The following is a 20,181-nucleotide window of genomic DNA, read 5'->3' as shown; positions in this document are numbered from 1 at the left end:
CTTCTTACCTGGCCTCTAAGGACCGTCCTGTAACCAGCAGTAGACCTCGGAGAGAAATGAATGTATCTCTACCCCAACAGCGGAATAAACCAGCAGAAAAATGTGGCAGCCCTGAATAAGAAATTTGAAAATCCTAATAAGAGATAGAATTGAAAAATAAAAAAGGCATGTTTTTTTAAGCAAAGCAAATGTAAAAGAAAATTATTCAATGACATTTAGAGAGGCTTCCTGTAAATTACAAATGTTGCATGTTATACGAGACAGAGCAATTTAAATTTCCACAAGAAATATTTTTGAGTGGAACACACTTTTTTCATTAAAATAAAAGCAAAATACTGCATATGCTGGAAATCTGAACTAAAAACAAGAAATGCTAGAAATACTCAGCAGGTCTGGCAGCATCTGTGGAGAGTGAAGCAGAGTTAACGTTTCAGGTCAGTGACCCTTCATCAGAACGGCTTTTTTCATTACAAATTTGCTACAAAGTTATAACGCTGAATGAGCGTTAAGTGACAATGCTGCTCTGAAAAACTCAATCATTTGGTATAGAGGACACTAATCTAGATAAACACTGAAAAATGAAGACCATCAACAAAATTGTTTTTCATGATACAATCTTGTTTGAGTTTTATAATGTTGAGACTAGTTTAAAAAACAGAAAGTTCAGAGGTTTCAGGTTTACTGAGATTCCTGCAAAAACGTGACAATAAAATTTCTAATATATTTAAAGTTAAAACATGGGATGAAAAGTGGTGTTCACTTACCAGCTGCTAAGGAAACGCAGCACTGTTCCTTCTCACCAGTAATGTAATTCAGTCTATACGGTACACCTACTATGCAAGCAGACATTTGTGGAAGAGCAGGAAATTTTCCCACTCCACACATCTGCAACGAACTCAGAGCAAGTTGCTTCACAAATGTCGAGCCATTCTGCACAAAGCTGCAAGAAAAAGAAAGTTAAATCAGTAGAAATCATAGCGGCAACAAATCAAATTTTTTTATCTTGTAAATATATCCACTGCTATCTATCCTTCTGCAGTTCCCTCTACCCACCCCCATTCCCCTATGAGGATCAACTAACAAAGTTATGGCTAGTAATTAGACCCCAACAAGCTAAACAACTGGATTACCCAAGTAAAACCATATTTTTTCGTCACCATACTCTGGAACAACAGAAAAGTTAAATTTCACTAAACTCGACGACAAATCTGAAGAACAAATGCTCCTTTCACAACTTGAGGACATCCCAAAGCACTTGTGAGCCAATGAAGTACTATGGAAGTATAGTCACCTGATGTAATATATGGAAACACAGCAGCCAAGTGTGTGCAGCTAGGTGCAAGAAACACCAAGAGATAAGTGACCAGATAGGCAAGTTTTTAATGATATTGCTTCGGGATAAACGTTGGCCAGGGCATCAGGAAACTCCCCTGCTCTTCTTCAATTAGTCATTGGATCCTATACATCCACTCAAGACAACAGATTTGGTTTAACCTCGTTTAGCATCTGATCAGACAACATCCCTGGTGGTACAACACAACCTCAATACTGCACAGAAGTATCGGGCTAGATTATGTGCTCCAGTCTCCAGAGTGTAGTTTGAACCCACAACCTCCTGACTCAGAGGCAAGAGTGCTATCACTGAGCCTATGCTGCTAGTTGGTACTTTAAGAGTTAACCTGGTTGGAATACAAAGAGTGGAAGATATGCTATCATTGTATACAGCTCTCTTTAGACTGCACCTGAAGTACTGCATTCAGTTCTTTGCACCGCTCCTCAGGAAGAATATATTGGCCTTGGAGGGGATGAAGCACAGATTTATCAAAATAATAGCAGGGCTAAAAAGGTTAAAGTATGAGGACAGTTTGAACAGACTCTGCCAATCTTCTCGAGCATAGAAGATTAAGGGGTCATCAAAAATAATTAAAAAGGATTTGATTGCATCGACAGAGAAACTATTTCATCTGGTGGGCATAACATTAAAATTAGAGCTAGGCCATTTGGGAGTGAAGTCAGGAAACACTTCCTCACTGATATGGTAGAAGGCTTGCACTCTCTTCCCAAGAAGCTGTTGAGACTAGCTCAACTGAAAATGTAAAAACTGAGATGTATAGATTTTTGTTGAGTAAAAGTATGAACATGAAAACAATGAGGTTATGATATAGATCAGCCATGCTCTCATTCAATGGCTTACTCCTGCTCCTATATTCCTAACCTAGTGCAATCTGGATATACAACTCTCTGTTCCTTCATCCAAGTCATTAATATACATGAAGAAAATCTGAAGCCCCAGTAGAAATGCCTGGAGAATAGCACTCGTAACATCCCAATCAGAGAACATTCCCTTTATCTATCTTTCTACTTCTACTCTGCGTTTGTTTCCCAACCAATTACTGACCCATGCCACAAGGTTAGTTCCAATTCTGTGCACTCTCATGATCAAATGCCATCTGGAAGTCCAGATAAACAACATCCACACATCCTCCCCTAGACACAATGCCCGTGGTCATCTCAAAAAATTTAACTAGTCATATATGAACCAATCGCCACATATCCATGCTGATTCTCTTTGATTAGATGATACTTGCCCAATTTTTCAGTCATTATGTCTCTACCGATACATTCCAGTAACATCCCCACAATTGATGTTAAACTGACACATAGGTCATTCCTGGTTTCTCCCTTTTTTCTTAAATAATGTAGTGACATTTACAAAGGCACAATTCCTGAATCTAGGATGCTTTGGAAAATTATGGTTAATACATCTGCAATTTCCTTACTCGTGTTTAACACCCTGAGTGAAACCATTAGGTTCTGGAGATTTGTCTACCTCAAGTCTCATTATTTTCTGAATTACTTTTTTTTTTGCAACTTATATTAAATCTACTAAGTTCCTTCCACTGACATTTTTCGGTGTCGTCGGACCATTAGTATTTTGTTCTCTTTCTCCACTTTTAAAACAGATACAAAATATTAATCTAACAAGTCTGCCATTTCCTTGATATCCATTCTATCTTGTCTGTATGTCTTTAAATGGATCACATTCCCTTTTACCACTCACTTTTTCTTAATACTTTTATAAAAACTTTGTTAGATTTGGTATCTTTTGCAAGTTTATCATATTCCCTTTTTTGCACCTATTATTTCCTTTGGTGCTTTTTATAGCTGCTCCAGTCTGCTGAGTTTCCACTTTTCCTTGTCAAAGACTTTTCTTTTAGCTTGATGCTGTCTCTTACTTCACTTGTTGACCATGGTTGCATAACTACACCAAGTGGAGCTTTTGCCTTTGAGGGGTGCAGTGAAACTTGTAAATTAGTGACCCCTAAGGGACTTACATCAGTGTTCTTTATTTGTAGATGGCCTTATTTTCAAAATAGTCATTGCATGTACAGTAAATTGGATCAGCCAAATTCTCCAGGACTGGCTGTATCTCTTGCAGCATACCTTCTTTATTTTGGCCTTACCTGGGATTGTACCCAATTCTGGAGGCCTGGAGCAAGAGGTGATATCAGCTCATTTTCTGTTGGTTGAGTTTCCTTGTTCATTGCCATCACACAGTCATTTTCCATTGAGGGACAGATGTCTTTATCTTGTGATGTGCTATGTTGGCAGCCCACACAGGGCAAGGTGGTTGCTGTAGGGGCAGATCCCAGCCCAACTGGGAAGTTGGAGGTGGGGGAAAGAGAATAAATGCCCTAAAGATCCCTGTCCAGGACACCCTCCCTCCCTGGTCTGCAGCTGCTGGATGGTGGGTTGGGGCATTTCATCAGTAGCTGATATACCGGTGGAGTAGAGGTGCCAGCTGTGGTTGGAGGCATTCCTGGAGGTCTGATTACATGACGTTCTGACCATGACATCTGACCATGTGATGTCAGATCATATGACCTCTTGTTGGATTTACCTTATAAAAAGGTTGCGTCCCCTGTTGTTGGGAAATTTGAGATTTCATGCCAACAGCTGCTGAATGAGTTCCAAGAAGAAGGAGGCCACCTGAGAACAGGGGAAGAGGGGAAACTGAGTGTGAGGAAGAAGGGGACCCAAGCTCTCCATCTCTCCTCCTGAGCCTCCAGTCTCCATCTCTGCTCCTATTCCACAGTCTCCATTTCTCCCCCAACCCCCTATTCCCTAGTCTCCCTACCCCCAACCCGTCCCCCCCTGTCCCCAACACTCGAGTCTCTCTTGACTGGCAACTTCCAGCTTTTGGGTAATAAAGTTCTCTCTATCCAGCATCCACAGCAGCCAATAAAATGCTCTATCAATGGAATAGAGCGGTGCAAGCATTCAATCCCAGAGTTACAGCGGTTTCTCTGCTGCTTTGTATGCTGACTTAAGAGATCGCCATTACACAAGCCTTTTTTTGTAACCCGCTGCCACCTTGCACTTGCCTGCCTGCCTGCCAGTCTGGTGTTTTAAGTAGGAAATTAATTTGGTACATTTAAGACTGTCCAGAGTTTGGAATTTCAAATTCTCCATGGTTTCAAGGGGTAATTTATATCTATTATAATGCAAGTTATTTGGGACTGTCAGTGAGTTTCTGTTTTTTGCAAGTGTCTATTTGTACAGGTTTCACCATGGTTTTGTATCATATCAAAAAATTCATGGACTAGTTCCCACTATTGGTCTGTAGGTTTACCCATTAACAGTCCAGTCTAGTTCTTCATAAAACTTAAATTCTTAAATTTAAAACCTTGGTTTGTGACTCTCCCTTCTACCTCTCAAAGCTAGGATCAAATTCAATCATATCATTGTCACTATTGCAAGACGTTCCCTTACCATCAGATTATTAACCAACGCTGGGGTTCGTTACTCATTAAATCCAGTACAACCAGTAGATACCATTAGTGGGCTAGATTTATATGCAGGTTTGAGGGACGAAATATTTGTGTTCTAACTTTCTGCACCACCATAACACTTCACCATTAATATATTTTTGTTCCAGCTTTAACATCAGACGCACCTTGACATTTGGCTCCATGTTACATCCATAAGAGTTGTGTATGCCCCTACAAGGATTGCATCGAAGTAGCATGGGATAAGGTAGCGAGGAAGGCATTTGAGGTAAGCAAACATTGCTGCAAACCAGTTACCAATCTGGTTTTAAAAAAAAGAGAATGCCATTATATGATGAACTAGATTTCTAGCACAATAGATAGTGCTACTCAAAAGTTGATTTACTTTTTCTAATCATAAGCCACTACTAACAATTTTCACTTGCAATAATACAAGTGTTTGTAACATTATGAAGCATCAGAATGTATGTTCAGACCTCCTCAAAATGTAATCACTCTGTTTAAAACCATTACTTTCCACTGAATCTGCATGTGGCTTTTATGCTTATGTTAGAGATACAGATTGTAAAATTGCAAGTGCAAAATTTATCCTTCTGATCAGAGGGAAAAAAAAAAAAACTTTGATCTCAGGATGTCTCACAACTAATGAAGCACATTTGATGTGTTCTTTCTTTCTTTTGGGCCTCCTTATCTCGAGAGACAATGGATACGCGCCTGGAGGTGGTCAGTGGTTTGTGAAGCAGCGCCTGGAGTGGCTATAAAGGCCAATTCTGGAGTGACAGGCTCTTCCACAGGTGCTGCAGAGAAATTTGTTTGTTGGGGCACAGTTGGCTCTCCCCTTGCGCCTCTGTCTTTTTTCCTGCCAACTACTAAGTCTCTTCGACTCGCCACAATTTAGCCCTGTCTTTATGGCTGCCCGCCAGCTCTGGCGAATGCTGGCAACTGACTCCCACGACTTGTGATCAATGTCACACGATTTCATGTCGCGTTTGCAGACGTCTTTATAACGGAGACATGGACGGCCAGTGGGTCTGATACCAGTGACGAGCTCGCTGTACAATGTGTCTTTGGGGATCCTGCCACCTTCCATGCGGCTCACATGGCCAAGCCATCTCAAGCGCCGCTGACTCAGTAGTGTGTATAAGCTGGGGGTGTTGGCCGCTTCAAGGACTTCTGTGTTGGAGATATAGTCCTGCCACCTGATGCCAAGTATTCTCCGAAGGCAGCGAAGATGGAATGAATTGAGACGTCGCTCTTGGCTGGCATACGTTGTCCAGGCCTCGCTGCCGTAGAGCAAGGTACTGAGGACACAGGCCTGATACACTCGGACTTTTGTGTTCCGTGTCAGTGCGCCATTTTCCCACACTCTCTTGGCCAGTCTGGACATAGCAGTGGAAGCCTTACCCATGCGCTTGTTGATTTCTGCATCTAGAGACAGGTTACTGGTGATAGTTGAGCCTAGGTAGGTGAACTCTTGAACCACTTCCAGAGCGTGGTCGCCAATATTGATGGATGGAGCATTTCTGACATCCTGCCCCATGATGTTCGTTTTCTTGAGGCTGATGGTTAGGCCAAATTCATTGCAGGCAGACGCAAACCTGTCGATGAGACTCTGCAGGCATTCTTCAGTGTGAGATGTTAAAGCAGCATCGTCAGCAAAGAGGAGTTCTCTGATGAGGACTTTCCGTACTTTGGACTTCGCTCTTAGACGGGCAAGGTTGAACAACCTGCCCCCTGATCTTGTGTGGAGGAAAATTCCTTCTTCAGAGGATTTGAACGCATGTGAAAGCAGCAGGGAGAAGAAAATCCCAAAAAGTGTGGGTGCAAGAACACAGCCCTGTTTCACACCACTCAGGATAGGAAAGGGCTCTGATGAGGAGCTACCATGTTGAATTGTGCCTTTCATATTGTCATGGAATGAGGTGATGATACTTAGTAGCTTTGGTGGACATCCGATCTTTTCTAGTAGTCTGAAGAGACCACGTCTGCTGACGAGGTCAAAGGCTTTGGTGAGATCAATGAAAGCAATGTAGAGGGGCATCTGTTGTTCACGGCATTTCTCCTGTATCTGACGAAGGGAGAACAGCATGTCGATAGTCGATCTCTCTGCACGAAAGCCACACTGTGCCTCAGGGTAGACGCGCTCGGCCAGCTTCTGGAGCCTGTTCAGAGCGACTCGAGCAAAGACTTTCCCCACTATGCTGAGCAGGGAGATTCCACGGTAGTTGTTGCAGTCACCGCGGTCACCTTTGTTTTTATAGAGGGTGATGATGTTGGCATCGCGCATGTCCTGGGGTACTGCTCCCTCGTCCCAGCACAGGCATAGCAGTTCATGTAGTGCTGAGAGTATAGCAGGCTTGGCACTCTTGATTATTTCAGGGGTAATGCTGTCCTTCCCAGGGGCTTTTCCGCTGGCTAGGGAATCAATGGCATCACTGAGTTCCGATTTGGTTGGCTGTATGTCCAGCTCATCCATGACTGGTAGAGGCTGGGCTGCATTGAGGGCAGTCTCAGTGACAGCATTCTCCCTGGAGTACAGTTCTAGGTAGTGCTCAACCCAGCGGTCCATCTGTTTGCGTTGGTCAGTGATTATGTCCCCTGATTTAGACTTGAGGGGGGCGATCTTCTTGATGGTTGGCCCAAGAGCTCTCTTCATGCCATCATACGTTCCTCTGATGTTTCCGGTGTCTGAGGCCAGCTGAATATGACTGCATAGGTGTTGCCAGTAGTCGTTTGCGCAACGCCTAGCTGTTCTTTGTGCAGTACTTCTGGCTGCTTTAAGTGCTGCGGATGTTAAATCGCTGGGGGCTTTCTTGTAGTTCAAAAGTGCAATGCGCTTAGCGGCTATGACAGGTTCCAGCTCTTCATTATGAGATTGAAACCAGTCTGCATTTCTCTTCGCACTTTTGCCGTAGGTGGTCAAAGCTGACTCATAGATGGCGTCTCTGATGTGGGCCCACTTGGTCTCAGCATCCCCTGTGGGAGTGTTTTGAAGGGCTGTTACAAGTGAATTTAGAAATTTTTGTAACAGCTGTGGGTGAGAAATTCTGCTCGTGTTGATGCGCGGGTGGCCCTTCTGCTTGGAATGATGCAACTTCTTTGGTCTGAGTCTAACCTTGCTGCACACCAGGGAGTGGTCGGTGTCGCAGTCCGCACTGTGGAAGCTGCGTGTGATTTGAACACTGTTTAAGGCGGCTCGCCTTGTGACAATGAGGTCTAGCTGGTGACAACGACGTGATCTTGGGTGCCTCCATGAAACCTGGTGACAGGGTTTAGTGTGAAAGAACGAGTTGGTGATGCAGAGGTTATGATAGGTACACAACTCAAGCAGTCTCTGCCCGTTCTCATTCATCCTTCCAACGCCATAGCGCCCAAGGCAGGAGGGCCATGAGTCATGGTCGGCCCCAACCCTGGCATTAAAGTCCCCCAGCAGGAATAGGTGTTCGGTGTTGGGGATGCTGCTAATGATGTTATGGAGTTGTTCATAGAACTGGTCTTTAGCTTCAGGTGGGGAGCAGAGTGTTGGAGCATAGATGCTGAGTAGGTGTACTGGACCAGAGGTGGTGAGCAGTCGGATGGACAGTATGCGTTCCGAGCCATTTGAGGGAGGCTCTATCATGCTGAGCAAGGAGTTTCTGATGGCGAAGCCCACTCCATGCTGTCTTGGTTCTTCAGGATCCCTGCCCTGCCAGAAGAAGGTGTAGTCTTGCTCTGCTAGAGAGCCACTCGCGGGGAGGCGAGTCTCCTGAAGTGCTGCAATGTCCACATTGAATCTACTGAGCTCGTTGTTAATGATGGCGGTCTTCCGAGAATCGTTGATTTGTGTAAGGTCTTCCGACAGGCCAGGACACATAGTTCTGACGTTCCAGCTTGCAAAGCGAAGGGCTGGTACCTTCTTTCCTTTTTTCATGTTGTTTGGTGCGGTGTATCAGTCTACCTTTCGGGCAATGACCCTGAGCTCCAAGCACCCATTGAAGCAGGCAGACTGTGGCGGGACAGAACCTTACTGACCGGGGGCTGCCCGGTTTGAGGCGGGCGGTAGCTGTCCAGTGAGGTGCAATGACCTCTCCCACCGACAAAGGCAACCCGTGGCGCCCAGTTTCTACGCCAATTTATCTGGACTTATAACCCGTAACTGCTGCCTTCCGTGTTGTTTTAGTCGCTGTGAGGCAACTATGGAGTGACCTCTCCATGGCGCATGCCTGGGCAAATTTATGGAGGTTGAGAGTTGCCCAGTCGTCAAAACCCCCCTCTCGGCCTTTCTGGTGGGGTCCAAAGGAGTGCAGGACACGACGTTTGGCACCAGTATGGCTGCAGGAACTGCCGGAAACATGCCAAAGGTGACACATGACCGCCTACGGGGTTCCGCTCCGGATTTTCTGTTAGGGTTTACTCCCTTAGCCTTGGTCTCTCCCGAGACGCCCACAAGGCAGTGGGGTTGTTGGGGCCCCTACACAGGTGTAGGATGGTGCCGGTGGGAGGAGGGGATGCAAGGGGGAGGGGTAGAGGGAGGGGGTGGGGGGGGGGGGGTGCAGGGGAAGGGGGTGCGGGGTGAAGATGGTGCGAGGGGGGGGCGGGCTGGGACGGGGTTGTGAGGGGGTGAGCTGAGAGGGTGGAGCAGGGAAGGGGACGGGGGTGGGGGGGGGTGGAAGGGGGGTAAAGGGGGGGGAGGGGGGGTGGAATCTGGTGCAGGTAATAAGCCATTTCCTCAGTGCCCACCATCGACGTCCGGAAAGCTCATCCACGTCCTTCGGGAGGTGAAGCATCATTTGGCAGACTTAGAGGTGATTACATTTGCTAAGGGTTTTTTTTTTTGCAGTGGTTTAAATAAAGGCATGCAGCATTGCAGACAGTGCGCTGCAGATGCTCTCCGAGCCATCTCCCGCGGGCGCTTTGAAGTTGCGGCCGGGGGGGCCGTTCGTGGATGTTTTGGGTGTTCGGGGCACCTTTTCACAGGACTTCTCTCGGGTCCCGCAGCTCCTTCTACACCTCAATGGACTTACCGCATGCCGTGGCTGCAGACACTCTGGACTGTGAAGACAGCAGGATCGGAGATTAAAGTATCGGCAGCTGTGCTCGTCAGTTTCATCCGGATCAATTTCATTGAGAAAACAAAGAGCAGGTGTGGCTGGGGGAGGGCAGTGGGCCCAGGTAAAATACACTAAACTAACTGTTAACTTTTAGATAGGGCTAAAATGAACTGATTTAAAGAGCCAGGGGAATTTAAACAGTTTAAGAGGGCAGATTGGGGGAGAAAACGTTAGGGATGGGAGCAGATGGCCATGGATAGAGTTGAACAGCAAGGGAGCTTCCTAGGGAGCTTCCAGCCCAGGAGCCATCTTCAAAGAAATAAAGAAATTTGATGTGTAGTCACTGTTATAATGTAGGAATCACAGCATCCAATTTGTGCATAGCATTCTCCCAAAAACAGTAATGTGATAATGGCCTGATAATCTGTTTTCTCTACAGTGAATTTTGATGAAGGATAAATATTTGCTAGGACATGAAGGGGAATGACCACACTCCTCTTCAAAATAGTGCCATGGGATCTTTTACGTCCACCCGACAGCGTAGACACGTTTAATGCCTCATCTGAATGACACCACAGTTGATGGTGCAGCACTCCGTCTGTACTGCACTGGAGTGCCAGCTAGATTATATGCTCAAGACTCTGATGTGGGACTCTCGGCCTTGTGACTAAGGAGGCAAGAGTGTTGTCAACTGAGCTACAGCAAACATCACATCCCCCCCTCCTCCCACACAAACAACTTCATCTCCTACCTCTTCAAGTTTGCCCCCACGTGGAATCAAGCGATTAGAGATGTAGTCCATCATCCAGTCTCCAGCCCTCAGATTTTCACACAAAGGATGCCCCAGGTCATTCCTAGGTCTAATTTCTGCGAGCACTGAGATGAACCCTAAATAAAGCACAACAGTCTCAGTGACATATGCTGAAAGTTTTTTTATGCATGTAAGGAATTACCTTTATGAAAACCTATGTACTGACTGATCATGTGAACTATAAAACCAGAAAACGTTACTGAAATTCTAAAAGGCCAGTTTACTTTTGTATTGATTTATGGTAAACTTTCTGTGGAAATAAGGTGCAGTATAAAGTGATTGGGACTTGATTCATGAAGAACACTGATGCCATCAAGTGTTTCCAACAGGTATTACACAATCAGTATTTATTTTCCCTTTTTTTTTTCCAATTCCCTACTCCTACCGCTTAAGACATTGGCTCCTTGCTGAGAAACAGTTGTTGTGCACCCTTAAATACAATACCCAATGATTATTCTTCAGTGTAAGCCAGTGCAGTGGCTTAATCACAGCGAGGTGCATCACTACAGCCTCATCCAGATGTGCACTTCCAAAATGGGCAGCTAGACAGCAATCAGGAACAGAAACAGAGATTTTCTCTTCTGTCATCCAAGGACAGTGAAGTCAATGGCAACCTCCTACTGCTGTCCTGGCAGCGATCAGCCAACTCAGCATGTCCAGAGACTGAACCTGGAACCTTCCTGGTCTATATGGCTAACTAATTACTAGCTTAACCAGCTGAGCTGCCAGGAAAGCTCCAGTATCCCGGGTTTTAAATTGTCCTTTTTACCTGACGTGGCACTGCACCACCTCCCCCAATTGATTTAAAATTTGGTTCTGTTCAGGTTGGTGTTCATAATTATGAGGGGCCTAGATGGAGTAGACAGGAAGGACCGGTTTCCCCTAAAGGAGAGGTCAATTACCAGGGGGCACAGATATAAGATGATGGGTAGAAGGATTAGAGGGGACATGAGGATAAACATTTTCACCCAGAGGGTGGTGGGTGTCTGGAATTCACTGCCAGGAACAGTGGTGGAGGCAGAAACCCTTAACTCTTTTAAAAAGGTAACTGGATATGCACCTGAAGTGCTGCAACTTGCAAGGCTAGGGACCAGGTGCTAGAAGGTGAGATTAGATTGCGCGGCTTGTTTTGTTTTGGCCGGCTCAGACACGATGGGCTGAACGGCCTTCTTCTGTGCCATAATTTTTCTATGGTTCTAATTTGGCAAAGTACATTAAAAAAATAAAATTTAGAAATACAAGTGGCGATTAAGTTCCCTCCTGAAAATGAAAATACTAGTTTTTAAATTCATAATCCAGTTTATCTGTACATGGTTCTGCCATTGTTTACAATACTAAACCCAAAAACCACAGAATTAATATTTCAAAGAATTTTAACAAATCAAAGTTGATGCAGCAATGTTTAAATGTCCCATATATTAAGTCACAACAGGTCTGAATATCTGTATAAATGCAACCAAGCATGTACCTTGCAAACCTGCATACTTCAAGGGTCCAAAATTTGGAACACCATAGCAGCCTCCTCCATCCTCCTGTTCCTCATAGTCACATCGGTAAAGCAATAGGTTAAGGTCAGCCAATGTAAGATCAGAGGCAATGCTGTAGGTTTTTAAAAAAGCACAGGATACACATGAATACACTGCAATTATAGTAAGAGCATTTCGGCTTCAAAATAAGACAATTCACATTTGCTAATCAGTAGTTGTATTTTCTTACTCTTTGTCTATATAGGTAATTAATTGATTAAATAAAGACAATCACCATATGCATCTCTTTAGCACGAGCCCAGATCCTTAAAACATTGCTCTAGGGGTCTAGCAGTTCACAGAAAGAGCCTGCTACACTTGAAAGCAGAACTGTGATTCCTGGTTAGATTTGATAATATCCTGCAAAATTGATTTCCTACTATAATTGAGGGTCCATTCATTTTTACTTGGATGCTTTTGAGGAAAAGCTTGAACTAATCTTCAAAGAAATACTGAATTTTTTTTTTTAAATTAATTCATGGGATGTGGGCGTCGTTGGCTCGGCCAGCATTTATTGCCCATCCCTAATTGCCCTCGAGAAGATGGAGGTGAGCTGCCTTCGTGAACTGCTGCAGTCCATGTGGGGTACACCCACAGTGCTGTTAAGGAAGAGAATTCCAGGATTTTGACCCAGCGACAGTGAAGGAATGGCAATCTCGTTCCAAGTCAAGATGGTGTGTGGCTTGGAGGAGAATTTGCAGATGGTGGTGGTCCCATGCATCTGCTGCCCTTGCCCTTCTATGTGGTAGAGGTCACGGGCTTGGAAGGTGCTGTTTAAGGAGCCTTGGTGCATTGCTGCAGTGCATCTTGTAGATGGTACACACTGCTGCCACTGTGCGTCGGTAGTGCAGGGAGTGCATGTTTGTAGATGGGGTGCCAATCAAGCGGGCTGCTTTGTCCTGGATGGTGTCGAGCTTCTTGAGTGTTGTTGGAGCTGCACCCATCCAGGCAAGTGGAGAGTATTCCATCACACTCCTGACTGTGCCTTGTGGACAGGCTTTAGGGAGTCAGGAGGTGAGTTACTTGCCGCAGGATTCCTAGCCTCTGACCTGCTCTTGTAGCCATGGTATTTATATGGCTACTCCAGTTTCTGGTCAATGGTAACCCCCAGGATGTTGATAGTGGGGGATTCAGTGATTGTAATGCCATTGAATGTCAAGGGGAGATGGTTAGATTCTCTCTTGTTTGAGACAGTCATTGCCTGGCACTTGTGTGGCACAAATGTTACTTGCCACTTATTAGCCCAAGCCTGGATATTGTCGAAGTCTTGCTGTATTTCCACACAGACTGCTTCAGTATCTGAGGAGTCACAAACGGTGCTGAACATGCAATCAGCAAACATTCCCACTTCCAGCCTTATTGTTGAAGGAAGGTCATTGATGAAGATGGTTGGGCCTAGGACACTACCCTGAGGAACTCCTGCAGTAATGTCCTGGAGCTCAGATGATTGACCTCCAACAAGCACAACCATCTTCCTTTGCGCTAGGTACAACTCCAACCAGCAGAGAGTTTCCCCTCCCGATTCCCATTGACCTCAGTTTTGCTAGGGCTCCTTGATGCCATACTCGGTCAAATGCTGCCTTGATGTCAAGGGCAGACACTCTCACCTCACCTCTTTTATCCATGTTTGAACCAAGGCTGTAATGAGGTCAGGAGCTGAGTGGTCCTGGCGGAACCCAAACTGAACGTCACTGAGCAGGTTATTTCTAAGCAAGTGCCACTTGATAGTGCTATCAATGACACCTTCCATCACTTTACTGATTATCGAAAGTAGACTGATGAGGCGGTAATTGGCCGGGTTGGATTTGTCCTGCTTTGTGTGTACAGGACATACCTGGGCAATTTTCCACATTGCTGGGTAGATGCCAGTGTTGTAGCTGTACTGGAACAGCTTGGCTAGGGGCGCAGAAAATTCTGGAGCACAGATCTTCAGTACTATTGCTGGAATGTTGTCAGGGCCCATAGCTTTTTACAGTATCCAGTGCCTTCAGTCGTTTCTTGATATCACATGGAGTGAATCGAATTGGCTAAAGACTGGCATCTGCGATGCTGGGGGATTCAGGAAGTGGCCGAGATGGATCGTCCTTTCGGCACTTCTGGCTGAATATGGATGCAAATGCTTCAGCCTGATCTTTTGCACTGATGTGCTGGGCTCCCCCATCATTGAGGATGGGAATACTTGTGGAACCACCTCCTCCAGTAAGTTGTTTAATTATCCACCATACACAACTGGATGTGGCAGGACTGCAGAGCTTAGATCTGATCCGTTGCTCGTGGGATTGTTCAGCTCTGTCTATCGCATGCTGTTTACTTTGTTTGGCACGCAAGTAGTCCTAGGTTGCAGTTTCACCAGGTTGACACCTCATTTTGAGGTATGCCTGCTGCTGCTCCTGGCATGCCCTCCTGCACTCTTCATTGAACCAGGGTTGATCCCTGGCTGATGGAAATGGTAGAGTGGGGGATATGCCGGGCCATGAGGTTACAGATTGTGGTTGAGTACAATTCTACTGCTGCTGATGGCCTACAGCACCTCATGGATGCCCAGTTTTGTGGTGCTAGATCTGTTCAAAAAAAAAAAGTACACTTTAGGAGCTATAAGATGTATTAGAAAAGGTTTAGAGGAGGAGGAACCGGGATGATTCCAGGTCTAGGGAAATTACATTAGAAGGAATATAATCTCAAAACAAGAGAAATTTTAATAGAAAGTAATTGATCTTCAAAGACTTAGCTCATGAACAGTCTAGGGTCTGTTAAATTTTTGTGGTGTATAGCTGCTAAGATGGAGCTGCATTTAACCCAGCCTTTCCGTTCAATCTTCCTGTTGGACAATGTCCAATGGTCTAAATAGGCACACCTAGGAGGTCAATGGGTAACTGGCAGGTACCTCTGAATTTGTGGCTCATACCCTGGAGAGGGAGCAGCCTGCCAAGCACAGACAATGCGGCACACACACACTGGCCTGTCCATTACACTGTGGAGGGAAGGAGAGCGAGAGAGAGACACACAAAAAAAAATACAGTTTCCTCCTATTTGTAAGGGTTCAAGCAAAAACACATTGCAAATCCAAAACAAATACAGATCTGTCAGCATTAGATAACTGTTTCAGGTGAAGACTCATCGTCTTAGCTCCAGTTCTATTTATTTCCACAATTTTCCTCTTTATAATGCAGTGTTTTTGAAGAACCAACTAAAACTATCCTGAAGCTATTTTAATTCTTTCTGGGAAATAAAAGTTCTGAATTGTGTTTGCAAAGAGTTTTTAAAATAAATGTAATCATGTACACTCCTACTGCACCATAGAAAATCTGCCACTTACGATGCAAACGAACTCTTCAGCACTGATGCAGCATCCTCATCAAGAATACTACCAGCTTTAAAATAAGTACTAAATTGAGCAAGATGATGGTGGAGCATTCCAACTGTTTTCTGGGCCTTTGGATCTAGACTCACCCTATAAAAGAACATGATTATGAAATAAAGAACGCTTTCCAGAAACTCATCAGAAAGTAAATTTAGTTGAAATATGCATAAACATAATTCCTTTTGTCACAAAATTGTACAATAGCTTCACTTACCTGAAGATAATGATGCTTCCAGGAGGAAAGTTTTCAAACTTAATTTCATAGACATAGTCACTGCGATCTTTAGAAGTTACGCTTGCTTTAACAATTTTGCTGTCATTTAACTGGAAATGAACATGGAATTAGCTTTTGAAAAAAACATTTTTTTTTTAACATTAGTAACTTACTGAAAAGTACAAGTGCTATAGATCAACATAATGCCATGTGTTCTTCACCTGAAGGTGCTCTTTGATATCCACTGTATATTGAGGTAATCCATTAATGCAATGCTCATCTCTTTTGTATGCATCAGTTTCCCTCAGCACTGTCATGGCCTCCATCACAATCTCTTCGATTTTACCTGCAATAAAGATGGTTGGTATAGAACTTTTTCAGTACATTTAGCCAAAATGCAAGAAGAAAAAGTGCAATTCCTACAGGAGTAAACTGTACACTATTGTGTTACAGACAGGATTATTTTGTCACTGAGCACAACACTTTATAGTAGCATCTGAAAATGCAACTTTAAATGTCAGCCCAAACTCACTTATGGCACTCACAATCCGAGTCATACAAGTTCAAGCCCAATGAGCACATAATTTTGTTTGCCACTTCAGTGCAATTCCGAGGGAGTGCTGCACTGTTGAAGGTCCGATCTTTCAGATGAGTCATTAATCTGAGGCCCCAGTCTCGCCTGTCACCTCAGATGTACTGTTTGAAGAGTAGGGAATTTTCCCAATGTTGTTGGCAACATTTATCTCTCAATCAACACCAAAAAGAGAGACCTGGTCACTTATCTCACATTGCTGTTTGCAAGACCTTGCTGTGCACAAACTGAATGCTGTGTTGGTCTTCACTATAACAGTCAATTAACTTCAAGAGGTACCTCATTGTCTGTGAAGCACTTTGGGATGTCTTGTGAGTAGGAAAGGTGCAATATAAAACAAAATAGTTTTTGCTTCTCTCTTTATAAATGTAATATGGCTTTTTTTTTTATTATAGTAGAGTTTTGGATGAGCTCACGTTTATGGAGGGTGGATGCCCCATGCTAAATTGGAGGAAAATTGGGTTCATTCTAAACTGGATGCCAGATAGTGAGTCTAACAGTACAAAAGCAGTGGAGCTCTCCAGAGGGGTTGTGCTGAGGTAGAGCTAGGTGTTGTCAGCGTACATATGGAATCTGACATTTTTGAAGAATGTTGTCGAGGGGCAGCACGTAGATGAGAAATGGGGTGTGGGACTCCAGAAACAACAAAGCGGGAACAGAAGCCATTGTACTTAGATTATGGGTAGTACAAGCATACCCCTGAACACTAGTAAACACTAGTTTACTAATGGAAGTGGTTGGCACCACTGTACCTGACAGAATATCTAAAGTAATCTTATATGAGCAACAGTAACATATGTGGAATAAAAACAAGAAATGCTGGAACCACTCAGCAGGTCTGGCAGCATCTGTGAAAAGAGAAGCAGAGTTAACGTTTCAGGTCAGTGACCCTTCTTCGGAACATATGTGGCCTTTTCAATCGTTGTGGAAAATCAGTCTGGCCCTTACCCCAACAGTTGATATCCCTTGTTCAATGCATGAAGTAGATATGTAATCTGGAACCAACCAATGACATGAGCCTGGATGCCAATTTTGGTAGGGCCACGGACAAAAAGTTTCACTTCCCTCTCAAGATTCAAACTCCACTGTATCTTAAGATGTTACATACGACATACAAACTAGGAGGAGGAGTAGGTATTTGGCCCCTCGAACCTGCTCCACCATTCTATAAGATCATGGCTGATTGGTTTGTGGACACAACTCCACTTTCCTGCCTACCCCTGATACCCTTTGACTCCCTTGTTTGTCAAGAATCTGTCTACCTCTGCCTTAAAAAACATTCAATGACCCTGCCCCACCACTCTGTGGGGGAGAGAGTTTCACAGACTCATGACCCTCAGAGAAAAAAAATCTCATATCTGTCTTAAATGGGAGACCCCTTATTTTTAAAGTGTGCCCGGTAGTTGTGGTCTCTCCCACAAGGGGAAGCATCCTTTCAACATCCGCCCTGTCAAGTCTCCTCAGGATTTTGTATGTTTCAATAAGACCACCTCTCATCCTTCTAAACTCCAATGAAAATGGACTCAACCTGTCCAACCTTTCCTCATAAGTTAATCCTCTCATCCCAGGAATCAGTTGAGTGAACCTTCTGTGAATTGCTTCCAATGCAATTATATCCTTTAAGTAAGACCACCAAAACTGTACACAATACTCAGGAGGCGGTCGCACCAATGCCCTCTACAATTGCAGCAAAACATCTCTACTTTTATACGAACATAGGAATTAGGAGCAGGAGTAGGCCACTCGGCCCTTCGAGCCTCCTCTGCCATTCAATAAGTTCATGACTGAACTGATGACTTCACATTTCCACCGACTCCCGATAACCTTCCACCCCCTTTTGAAAGGGAGTTGGGTAAATACCTAAAGAGAAAAAAATTTGCAAGGGTGGGAAAAAAGGTGGGGGAGTGGGACTAGCTGAGCTGCTCTTTCAAAGAGCTGGCTTGGACACAACGAGCCGAATGGCCTCCTCCTGTGCTGTAACCATTCTAAATACATGTAGTTGGGAATCCCCGGATAACCTTGGATCACATGAGTGCGAGTTATATTCCATTCCCCTTGCAATAAACGACGACATTGCATTTGCCTCTTAATCACTCGTTTTACCTGCATAATAACTTTTTGCGTTTCGTGTACTAGGACACCCAGATCCCTCTGCATCTCAAGAGTTCTGCAATCTCTCTCCATTTAAGTATGCTGCTTTTCTATTTTTCCGGCCAAAGTTGACAAGTTCACACCATCTTGTGTCCAGCAGCTTATTAACATATGCATGATGGCAGCGCCCACAATCAAGTGGCGGGGCGGCAGTGGCAATGACATCACCCAAGAGGGGAGCAAATGCTGGTGCCATCCTTAAAAGGCTCCCAGCCCTGCATTCACTCCCTCCCTGCACTGCAGCCACAATTCTGACAGCAGCACTGTAGGAGCGTGAAAGACATTTCAAACTCAGCAAGAGGCCCCACTGCTCAACGCTTGTATGATGGCTGAGGTCAGACTAAGGGTGGCCCCACGGTTCAGTGATGCCTCCCTGCCGATTCTCCTCCAGGCTGCGATGGAAAGGCGGGAGGTCCTTTTCCCCAGCGATGACAAGAGGAGGTCCTCCCGCCTTACCAAGCAAGTCTGGATGGAGGATGTAGAGGAGGTCAGCAACCATGGGGGCATCAGAGGAGACTGGGTGCAGTGCAGTAAAAGGGTCAATAACCTCCTTCGTTCAGCAAAGGTAAGTGGCATGTCTTCACAAGGCTTGGTATGACCTGGTTGTCGCCACACTGTATGCCACATGAATGCCACCGTCATTTCAGAGACAGGGAGGTCAGGGAGGGTTGATGGCATATGAGTGGCAGCATATGTGAAGCAAGTCTCCCTTCTTAGTACCTCAGAACAAGTCAGACCCATGGCAGGGTGAATCCGTACGGCAGGGTGAATCCGTATGCCAGACCAAGCACCCCCCAAAGATGTTCCTAACGCGTCCATGTTGATACAACCGTGATGTTGATGTTTGGCAATGTTCACTATCTGCATCCTTGCTTTTTCAAAAGAGGGCCCATAACAGCAGGAAATTGGCCAGGACCACAGGCGTTATGGCCGACATCAAGCCGCTGTTACAGGCTGAAGAGGAAGTGATGGAGCTAGCCAGGAGCCAAGGAGCATGTGCCATTTGGAAATTGGGGTCCCAGTGGAAGATAGTGATTATTGCCAAACACAGAATTTCTCGAAATTACATATCCTGTGCTGTCATCATTGTGAAATGTGTACCTTAACATCTCATTGTATCTTTCAGGACGACGCTCGACAATGCCCTAGGGACCCAGGGAATGCTGACTACCTCTGAGGACGCGCTACACTTAGAGGATGCACCGTCCCATGACACTCCTGCACCTTCCACCAACGCAGATACTCTCACCTCGGTGGTATCCAATCGGCAGTAGAATCAGGGTTACAAGCTGAGAGAGCACAATACTCGCACCCGAGCAACTGGCTGAGGCTGAGACGGCCGAGGCCTCTGACAGTCAGAGGACTGTGGGTATCCAGGCCCATATTCAGCTCCAGGCTGATGAGCCTCTGGTGTCGACAGCACAGGGCTTGCTGGATTTGGAGGGAGAGGTAAGGCAACATCTGGCAGAGATGCCAGAGGCCATGCACAGCCTACAGCGGACAGTGGGGGAGTCCATCCATGCCATGGGTGCTGCCATGTCCCAGGCATGCGAGTGCATGGCTTCCTCCATTGAAGAGGTTGATGACCCTCGTGCAGAGCCACATTCCACAGATGCTCAATCACCTGCAAACCATCGCCTCGGGTACTGCAATCCAGTAGTGGCTGGGTGAGAGAAGGACCAGGAGTACAGACAGCGTTCCTGCTC

At 45.2% G+C, this 20,181-nt stretch overlaps 1 protein-coding gene across 5 annotated transcripts in view; it reads right to left on the bottom strand.

The window, feature by feature from the left end:
- Nucleotides 1-20,181, bottom strand: part of agla (amylo-alpha-1, 6-glucosidase, 4-alpha-glucanotransferase a) — a 124,390-nt gene that overhangs the window by 45,410 nt on the left and 58,799 nt on the right. For all 5 annotated transcript variants that reach the window (XM_068036876.1, XM_068036875.1, XM_068036879.1 and 2 more), the window contains exons 18-25: nt 15,954-16,078; nt 15,733-15,842; nt 15,474-15,608; nt 12,100-12,230; nt 10,572-10,708; nt 4,958-5,091; nt 765-940; nt 9-111 (exon numbers count right to left, since the gene is read on the bottom strand). In XM_068036876.1, coding sequence (XP_067892977.1) covers nt 9-111; nt 765-940; nt 4,958-5,091; nt 10,572-10,708; nt 12,100-12,230; nt 15,474-15,608; nt 15,733-15,842; nt 15,954-16,078 — 1,051 coding nt within the window. The remainder of the gene's footprint in view (nt 1-8; nt 112-764; nt 941-4,957; nt 5,092-10,571; nt 10,709-12,099; nt 12,231-15,473; nt 15,609-15,732; nt 15,843-15,953; nt 16,079-20,181) is intronic.

This window comes from Heterodontus francisci, chromosome 8 (assembly GCF_036365525.1).
Source record: "Heterodontus francisci isolate sHetFra1 chromosome 8, sHetFra1.hap1, whole genome shotgun sequence".
Classification (NCBI taxonomy): Eukaryota; Metazoa; Chordata; class Chondrichthyes; order Heterodontiformes; family Heterodontidae; genus Heterodontus; species Heterodontus francisci.
Note: the sequence above shows the minus strand (reverse complement) of the source record. Positions and strands in the feature narration are given on the sequence as shown.